This window comes from Hydractinia symbiolongicarpus, chromosome 1 (genome assembly GCF_029227915.1).
Source record: "Hydractinia symbiolongicarpus strain clone_291-10 chromosome 1, HSymV2.1, whole genome shotgun sequence".
Lineage (NCBI taxonomy): Eukaryota > Metazoa > Cnidaria > Hydrozoa > Anthoathecata > Hydractiniidae > Hydractinia > Hydractinia symbiolongicarpus.
The window spans coordinates 31,615,996-31,626,412 of record NC_079875.1 but is presented as its reverse complement, the minus strand read 5'-3'; the positions used below and the strand labels follow the sequence as shown (position 1 = coordinate 31,626,412).

Below are 10,417 nucleotides of genomic sequence, written 5' to 3'. Positions count from 1 at the left end.
TCTTTTCTCTTTTTTAGGAAACAAATCAAGGTATCTATATTTGATAAGCATTATATAAACCATACGGCCCTGTTTCAATTTCGCTGCCTTTTGCACATAAGAAGCTCACGAGTTTTTTTCCTTAGCGTTGTGCGCTACAGTAAAAGATATAGTCAAATGAAAAAATGTCTTATATATTATGTTTAAAAAACATCTGCATGAATTTCAATAATAGCCATTTTACATCATGACTGTATTTTACCTTCAAGAATGTGCGCGCATGTACAAAATTTACCAACTTCATTTTTCATGTTAGATAGTAAGAAACCCGTACCAACACCGAGAGAAAATCACGAGGAGGCGATTGTACGTACATTGTTTTTTCTATTGATGTATTAAAATCTCAAACTGACTTTATTTTATATCGCAAAGTTTCTAAATGACCAAATCTCATTATAGGAATGCAGTAACACTTATTTATGTAAGTATTTATTGTTTTTTAAATACAATTAATCTTTAGAATATCCCTAAAACTTAAATGACAGTTGTCATGTCTTCAAATGTGAGAAAAAATGGTTGAACTGGAATGTTTAGACTAGGCTTTGAAAAATTTTATACAATGACCAAGTTTTACACATACAAAATTTCTAAAATTAGAGCGTAGCTTTGAGTTTACCGACAAAAAACTTTAAATTATATCTTAGACTAATTAGGCAAGTATGACATGGGCTTAGACGATTTTTATGTTCACTGGGTAACCAAAAAGTATTGTTTTTGCTCCTCTGTAACGGACCCCTATAATAAATCACGATTTTGCTGTAGAACTTTGTGCCTAAATGGCTGTTTTCTCAACTGACTTTTTTTTGCACAGCAATACAAAGACCTGTGCCAGCACCCCGACGTGCTAAAACGATAAAGGTACGTTAATAAATATTGCTCCAACCATAATTTTTTTGCGATTTATTTTGTTAAAAAAAAAAATCAAAGATAAATTCAACGTTTTTTTAGATTTTTTAGCCTTTTGGGCAAACTTGAAAATGGTTTTGCGAATTTTTACGGGAATTAATTTTCGTGAATTTAGCACAAATTATTTCTTGCGAAAATTGTTAAAGAAACTTGCAAAATTCGTGAAAATGAATTATTTGCATCGAACTTTGAATCTTCTTTTCCTTTTTTAAAAATAATTTACACAAATCTAAATTTTATTATTTTATGCCTCCTAAATAAAAACCAAATGTCATTCAATTATTTTTTCACGAATTCCGCAAACTTTTTCGAAATTTAGTTCTCTCAAAATTAGTGCAATGATACTAATTCTATATTTGTAGCATTATTTTGTTTAGGAATCAACTCGAGAAAAAGGTACTACTATTTGTTTTAACTTCATCTACTATTTTATCCCCGTAAGTAAATTTTCCGAATGGTAAAGCCGTTGCTTGAGTTTTTTTCAGTAATAAATCTTCCCTTCCCTTTCTTCATATATGAATATATGAATGGACAATATGTTAGAAGATCTGTTTTTCTTAGATTTTGAAATGTTCGATTGGCAGCCTACACCAAGGCCAAGAGCAACAACGGACTCTAATCTAGTATGTTAGTTAGTTTGCAACATAATTTACATGTAACTTCTTCATTAAATATACTATACTCTGATTTTTGTATTTAGACAAGACAAGAGGGTCCAGGTAAAAGTATTATTTTATTCGGCATTTTTCACCCTTGAAAAGTACTAATATCTGTCTAAAGTATTTAATATCAATTTAAAAATGGGTAAGATTATTTGTAGCACATAACATCCCTCAGCTGACGAGAATTTTGCCCCATATCTGGTATGATGAACAAGTAAAACAGAAATTATTACAGATTCATTTATTTTAGAACTAACTTTTTTAATGCACGTTCATGCAGAAAAAGAGGTAAAAAGTTTTAATTTCAACATTACAAATTTAATTTTAGTTTAACAATTATGTATTGGCAAAGGTGTAACCTTTTTTGTATACCTTTTCTTTAGGTTCGTTTCATCTATTTTTTAAAGCAGATATTTAAGCCACATTTGTGGCGCTTTGAATAGCAAAAAGTGTCACTTTTCTTTTTATTTTCTTTTGTTCTTGTTATCAATTTCAACAATGTCTAAGTTTTATATGGCTTAGGTAATATGAAAAAGGGTAAAAACGCAAAAAAACATTTAAACGTACCAGCTAGTTGCTGAAATAAGTCCTTACAAAGTATAATATCTGGAAAATCACGTCTATTAAAGTAGTTCCTGAAAAAAAAGTAATGCGGATTTTTTTTAATGTTTTAGGGATTGGAAGCTGAAGCAAATGGTAATATATTACTTTCTGTCATCCTCAGCAAAAAATACTTAACCTATTCCATATCTGAAAGAAAGTGAAAACTCAAAATATTTGTTTTCATAACGTTTTACCTGTACATTTTTTCAGCATATTCATTGGACCCAACAGAATGTTGTCATTCAGAGGTAACACAATTACCACATTTGACAATAAAATTACTTTCTCTTTCTTTAGTATTATATATTTTCTTTACTTTCAGGTTGCTTCCACTTGCAGTAAGTAACAATTCTCACCCCGCATTGTTCTTTTTTATTATTTAAAAAATCAGTTAGATAATTAAAATAACCACTAACACATCATTGGCATGCAAAGTGCTTTTCTATTGTATTTTTTTATTGTAATTGATATATTGATATATATCTTAACCTCAGACAGTGCATTTTTAGCTGATCTTAGGCATCAAAAACCCAAATATTTTCCAGGACCCCGATTATGCTGAGTCCTCGCTAAAGTGACGAAATTTGTCCCTCTCACTTTTAAAATCGAAGAGTGGGCTTCGCTTTTTAAGGATTTTCTACTATTCTTTCGCGAACAAATATAATGCAATGAACCTACAGGTTATTTTTCACTTAACCTCTGCACTCCTACACAGAGTGTTTATCATTCTTGTGACTGCAGAAACATGTCCACTTAAGACTATATAAATACTAAATATTATACCATCATATCTATTTCAAATAAAATCTAAGAGTGCACGCATTGATACAGTATTTATATGAACTATCTATTTTTTTATTTTAACAAATACAACCACATATCTCCAGCAACTTCAATTTTATATTTAGATTTTGAGTCAACATTTTCAAGCTTGTGTACTAATTACAGTACATTATCGTCAATGAAACCGTTTTTAAAATCGGTAAGGTGACACTGTAGACTCAAGTATTAAATATACTTTTACCCTAACTTTCAATAATGAGACCTAGCTGTGAACTTTCTATATCTCTGTAACATGTGCTTTTTACATATGTGACAAAAACTGATACTTTTCGATTTCTGATTTCTGACTACTAAAATCTACACTTACTTAACGGGAAGAATACCTGACTTTTCTTTATTTTTTGACTAGTTATCAAAAATTCTAATGAAATTGACAACAGTCAAATTACCTGTGGTGTATGTTTCTTCTTTTAAAGTTTATAATTTTTTAATGGGAAACAATGACTTCACTCAACGGATTATAAATCGATCAGGAAAAAAATATAAACTTTCAGAATGCTATTTTAGCCAATTAAAGAAAGATTTAGCCGGGAAATATAAACTTTTTAAAAGGCGGACACTTCTAATTAGCAACAGTGAATGAATAATGTGTTCGCCACCTTCTGTTTTGCGTGTATCAATTTTCAAACATACGATTTCCATGTAATGATTAAAAAAGGTCGACAATTATTTTTAATAAATAAATAAATTGCGCACCCCTTGAAGCACTGAAATAAGTAGTACTGAAAACATTTTTTGTAGAGTTTGCTTCGGGATTTGGGCAGTCGCGATCGTCAACATCTCTGTAAACATCTAGATTCTAGGAGAGAGTATGAAAAGCTAGCATACTATCTACAGGAACCATTGAAGCTCACACAAATTGAAATAGATAACCTGTTCTTAGCAGGAGAAAATCCTGCTTCAGCATTTTTTAAGGCTTTCATGATAAAGAAAACAGATTTCAAAGTCAGGAAATTTCAACAGTATATGAAAGAGATGGGCAGAAAAGATGTGCTTGATTATATGAAGAAAAAAGAATGGCCTGAATTGTTTCTTGAAATACCATTTGATCCGCGGGAAGAGCTTGTCTCGTATCTGAACAAGTCTCCGGGTAATTGGAAGATATTTGCTACAAAGTGTGGATACTCCTCTGATGACATTGCACTTATTCAAGGCGACCACATGGAAAAGAAAAGTGCTACGGAGTTTTTGCTGACTATCATAAATCAACGATGCCCAGATTTGACAATTGACAATTTACGAGAAGCATTTGCTAAAATGAAGCGACATGACCTGATTCATTTTTTGGATAAAAAGACATCTATGGTGGCTTAATATGGAATAAAATGAAACGACACAAAAAAACATAGATATTTTCAGACATAAAATGAATTAATATTAAGCTGATGATACAAAAGTCGATTAGTTGCGTTGCACACATAAATACGTTGCTTTAAGCGAGTTCAAAAAAGTTCTCATTATTTTTTTTCTAGAAGAAAACTAAAATCTTTGAGAAAGCCATTATCTACAAATGTTATTTTAAACAAAATTAGCTAAAAATTGTTTTGCATCCTTATATCCAGATCCATTTAATAGATATTTACTTGCACTGAGAAGTTGGCTGCTTATCACTTAATTTTAAAGTAGTGACGATTTTGGACTTTTTTTAAAAAAAAAATGGCGGCATTTTAGACGAAGTCAACTGAATTTGTGCCCAAAATATAAATTCTTAAAAGTGTCTTGAAAAAATAGCACATGTTTTTATAAATGGACTAAAATGTTATAACAGTTTATTATCTACAAATATCATTTGCTTGCTCCGCCTAATTCAAAATTACATTAAATCACTTGAATTGTGTAACATTTTTGAAAAAACTTTGTTACAAATTGCCATGTTTGCTTTTCTTTGTTGTACGAGTTTTTAAAAAGTTTTAAAACAACCACACTTTAACATCTATTTGATTTATTTACTTTAAAATTTTACATTTGTTGCACCAAATAACTAATTGCTATATTTACATCATGTTGGAAACTGTTTATTGTTATAAGCAGGTAAAAAACAGGACTTTTAATGTGATACACTGGTCTATTTGTAGAACGCAATTAATCAACTCGCGCATCACCAGCTTTATAATCCAATCCATTCTTTTGATATTCACCCAATGTACCACACCAATTGTAATTATTTTTTTATCCACTATTTTTGTACACCTATATAGCACATTTATTTTTCTATTTGTATATTTTGCTAAATCACTTTTAAGAAGTTATTTTCTCGAGTATAATATAAAGTAAGATGTAAACTAGAATACAAAAACTCCACCCATGGTTTGTCTGTTTGTTTGTAACTGTGTTTACAACGCACGAAATCTTAAAGTAACAAACAACAGACGCGATATAAATTCAACGTCTAATCAACGTTAGTTCTGCCAAGTCAATGCAACTTACGTAATTTTAACGTCTTTCTAACTTTGCCCCCTAAATGAATACAACGGTCGTTTATTGACTTCGTTTTAACGTCGTTACCTCAGCGTCTTTCCAACCGATGTAACGTTGATGTAATGTCGCATAAAAAAAGTTTAACTTGTTTTTATTGTCCCCTCCCTTCGACTTAAATTTAAGTTCGCATCGTTGACGTCTTTTCGACGTCGTTACCACAATGTCTTTTCAACCGACGTGATATCAACGTTGATGCATCGTGGAAAAAAGAACGTTGTTTTTGGCAACCTAAAGTACAGAGTCTACATATTCTGTGGGCGCTTGTTGCTAGAACAACCTATGTGATAAGACATCAAAGTAGAATTATCTCACTCACTGTGTAGTATACGCAGCTAGCTAGCCAAAAAAGCTGAATTTTTCTATTTATGCTAGCTTTGTAGCTAGTATATGCTAGCTATGTGGCGTTGTTTGCTCTTTTTTATGCTTAAAGTAACTAGCTATCTATACCATATCTACACTCTAATATAGTTCCATCTAAATTTAGGTTAGCTAGCTTTATATGTGAGTGAGGCTAAGAATTGGTCTATTCCATGTAAAAAAATAGTGATATACAAGCTATAGCTACATACCTTCCTAAACACCGCGGTATTTAAAAAACATCTTGTCTCGCTTAATTAAACATTTATAAGGAGAATGACCAGATTAAACTACCGGGCAACCCAGTCAAAAAAAATGTCCGACGAAGAATCAATCATTTTGATGTATTGGGGCGAAATCCTATACATCTTCCACCCAACTTATATTTGCCTTATTTAATGAGGAAATGGGCTACGCTTCGCTCCGCAGAAAGAGAAAACAATAGTTAAGAAAAACCAATTCCAGCTACTTTTAGATCGTTTAATCTATAAATTTAAGGAAGTAGTAAATTTTTTTTGTGTGGTCCTTTTTTATTGTCTGTGAAGATGCGCGCGATACGGAACTTTGTAAACATTCGCAACTCATCTATCTACGATAAAATATTTCGTTAGATACATTCAAAAATTTTCCTTCTAAAATTTTTTGTCACAATGTATTCTATATTTAGAAAGGATTAAGCTCAATAAAAGTTGATTTCACGTGTTGCAAAAGTTTATGATTGTTACCAACCTATAAATCCGCTTCGAATGTTATTTTTTGATTTCCACTTGTCAAAAGCAGCAAAAAGAGCGCTTAAACTTTTAAACGACAAAAATATGTAAACATGAACGTTCCACGTAGAAAATTATTGCTGTTTAAGAAAATAAATCTTCTCAAACTATTGTTGTTGCTGAATGAAGAAAAAGAGAACAAAACAAAGAAGTATGCTAAAAAGTTTTGAATAAGACGGCTGTATCAAGAACGAAAACTAAAAGAGGAATTCTATCTTTTCGTTCAAGATATGAAATTGTATGGCAGTCAACTTTTTACCTTGGGTTGCTCTTTTAATTACAAAAAGATAAGAGAGCCGATAAGTGCGAATGAAAGGCTTTGTTCACAATGAGATATAGTTTTGATGACTCTCGCTGTTGTTTATATCACGTGGCCTTGGAGCGTTTTATTTGGATAGCGCTTTGGAAACGTCGAAGTAGAGTCAACTTTTAAAACCGCGCTGAGCGGTTCGCTTTTAGCGGGTTTAGGACTGAAAGAACAATAGCGCGTTCTGGAACGCGTAGTGGAAATTTGGCTATATGTACTAAAAGGAAAAGAAATGAACATGATTCATTATATGAAGCAATAAATAGTTATCACCAAAATATTTCTTGATACACACATTATTAGAAAAGGAAAGTTATGTTTGATAACTTTTTACCTTTTTGCTACCTTTTTAGTTAATGACTTTTAGCGTGCGTCAATACACCTTTCCGAAATTTCATAAATTATAATAATTATGACGTCATCTAAAATTTCATAATGGTTTTATGCTCTTCAAATAAGGATATTATGATAGAATATCAAATTATCATGACAAAAATGAAGTTATTAGAGCAACATAATATTCTGGTTTGATTTTATTTTAACTTAAAAAAAATCATTATTAGAAAGTTCGTCTATATGAAGTGTTTGACCGTAACTTTCAGCTCGCAGTTGAGGCACTTAACGAACAGAAATATTTACGAAATTAAGTAATTTATTCTACCTTTTGATAAGAAACTTAGGGATAAGAAGAAAGGTCTATTATCTAGCCTACTGATTAGCTATCTAAAAATTTGCCGTTTTACTGTTATGATGAAGTAAACTTTTTGTGTAGAAAAGGCCTGACAACTGTCCGACGCAATTAAAGAAGAAAATATACGAATGCGAAGAGAAATCGAAAATGATGACAACACAACTGCGAAAGCTCACAAAAAACAGGAAAGACCAAAAAGAAGAGAAAGTATACTTGGTGTCATGATTCCATCATCAAATTAATTGAATTTTCGAGCTCTTCTTTATCTTTCTTTACGTTCATCTGCGTGTTTAAAAGTTTAATTATTATTATACAGGCTACTTTTTACTTATCTCCAGCATCAATTATTTTTTAGAATACACACGTAAAATTTCGAAAGAAAAAATTAAAATGTTTCTAAAAAAATATTTCACCGTCTATTCCTGCCCTAACATTTGTTGAGCATACCGTAATGCTTCGAATAAACGCCCGGGGCGTTTATTAAATTTTTCGACATTTTTGGGGGTCGTATATTCGAAGGGGGGCGTTTAAAAGAGGGGGGCGTTTATTAAATTTTTTACCCTTCGTCTCTTTTGCAGTTTTTAAGGATACCTATATAATATATATCTTCACAACAGAAAATAGAAGATATTCACATGTTTTAGAGAATAATTCATTCTCTAAAAGCGAAAAACTAAATTTCCAACCTTAATTTTATGATTTAGGAAAAAAGTACTTTTACAATCGCCTCGAAAAAAACGCCCCTTATGAGAGGGGCGTCTATTCGAGGGGGGCGTGTTTAGGCTTGCGTGTTTGTCATCTCATTTGGTTGGTAAGATTTTATTTCATTCTTTTATTTGTTTGGTTACAGAATATAAAGCAGTGTTTGTGAGAAAGTATCCGAGGTCACCGGAATTTTTAACTCCACTAAATAATGATTCCCCAGTTATAATAAACTAGTTTATATTGACCCTCCAGTTGAGATAAACTAGTTAATAATAACTCCCCAGTCATAATAAACTAGTGAATTGTTACCCCCTAGAATCAACATTGCCTAGGAAATAATAACTCCCCCAGTTTATTTTGATTCCCTTATATTTTTTTTTGGGATAAAACAGTAGAAAGTTGGTTCAGTTACTAAATTTAGATGACCAAAGTTTTCCCCGACTTTTTCAACCGGACCATGATCTTTCCCCGAATTTTTTACCTTAACTAAAAAATTTTTGAGCAAACGTTTTTTGCATTTTTTGACGTAAATTTGTGCTTTGGACTGAAAATAAAAATAGAGGTTTTAGAGAATTGAAAGATCTAGTAGAATTTAACAATTTTCAAAGTTAATCGGCGGGAAGTGACAAAACTTGTTGTAAAAAACACGTGACTACAGAATATGAAGTACAGTAGATAAGATTTTTTTTCTCGAAATCCTAGCAAAGTTACAAATTAATAAAAATAAGAAAGAATAAAGACACTGCATCCGTGGGGTAAGTATAAGGTGTCTTTTATTTATAAATCCTAAAAAACGTCAAATATTAATAGAAATGGAAGAAAACGTAACAAAGGTTTTTTAGAATAAGACTAAGATCAAAATGAAAAAAAGATCTCTTGGTAATTTGTGATGTCTTTTCTGAAAGAGTTGTTTAGTGTGTATTTTTTTCTTCGCCAAGTGTTTTGCATATCAATTTATGCGCGGTATCCATGATACGGTCATTCAAACAAGCACTTTTCAAATTAAGGATTGCTCTATCTTTAATTTTGAGAAAATATTGATCATTTTTGGTCCAAATCTTTTTTGGCTCTCCTTTTCAACATCTGACGACACAATTGGTTGATTATCTTTGATTAAGATAGGGCTAGTTATATTTTTCCAGTATGTCTTCCGAACCTGGAGCATAGAATTACTTTTTGGCCCTAGTAAAAGCCAAGATGACTTCCATTTCTGACTGTTCACCATGTATTCAATTTTCTTTAATACCTCAAAGTGCGCTCCAAATAATTTTGTAAACTTTCGGGTGCTTATTTTGACTTTTCCATTATATCTCTTTAATTCATTCCGTGCTTTGTCATTAAATAACAAATGTAATATTGGTAGCACTCGATCTTTCCTTCTTACAAGGATTTTTTTGAAACAATGGCATGTCAAAGAAATATGATTGAACGATGTAAGGGATTTTGTGGAAGCTTGTACAAGGATCATCTTTATGATTTCATCAGGTAACTGATTCCATCTGTTTGGCAGGCTTTTCGTCATCGTGCAACAGGGGCAGTTTTTGTTCATCGTTTGATTGCTCGGGGCATCATCGTGATGGGGCGATAATGGCCCGGGTAACTAGTTTATTTTAACAATATACACATGTTTGTTTGGAACGCAATTTAACTGACAGACGGAGAGCTAGATTTCGCAAGGAAAAAAAAATTAAATAGGACTTGTTGTTAAAAGTTACTAGTTCATAAAACTTCAAGGAGTTTTTACCAAATATTTTTTTTACCAAACATATTAAGAACATACTCAGCCTCAATTCCTTCATCAATTATTCTGGCGCAGTCGCGCACGCATATCATATAGCAAATGAGTAAAACTGCTCTAGAAATGACGTCACGCTTCATTGCATAATATAGGGACTTTCCCCTACTCGATGACCACAGGTTGGAGTCTCAAATATGCAATAAAGAAATGAATGTAACCGTAAAACAATTACGCGATGAAGCAAAGGCTGCACCTGTAACAAACCCTAGTTGAAGTTTTTTTAATAAATAAAAGGATGTTGAAATTTGGAGAAAAAAC

At 31.8% G+C, this 10,417-nt stretch overlaps 1 protein-coding gene across 2 annotated transcripts; it reads left to right on the top strand.

Annotated features, from left to right (window-relative positions):
• Positions 1-234: 234 nt before the first annotated feature.
• Positions 235-8,314, top strand: LOC130649587 (uncharacterized). 2 transcript variants are annotated; one of them, XM_057455904.1, is made up of 12 exons: positions 235-345; positions 439-460; positions 851-897; positions 1,323-1,341; positions 1,507-1,568; positions 1,646-1,664; positions 1,858-1,895; positions 2,282-2,303; positions 2,421-2,458; positions 2,533-2,548; positions 3,119-3,192; positions 7,738-8,314. In XM_057455904.1, exons 1-12 carry the CDS (start codon positions 250-252, stop codon positions 7,879-7,881), a joined length of 597 nt encoding a protein of 198 aa, XP_057311887.1. In that variant the 5' UTR covers positions 235-249; the 3' UTR covers positions 7,882-8,314. The 2 variants fall into 2 exon arrangements, with proteins under 2 accessions (XP_057311887.1, XP_057311880.1); XM_057455897.1 differs by lacking the exon at positions 7,738-8,314 and adding an exon at positions 3,795-5,358.
• The last annotated feature ends 2,103 nt before the right edge of the window (positions 8,315-10,417 follow it).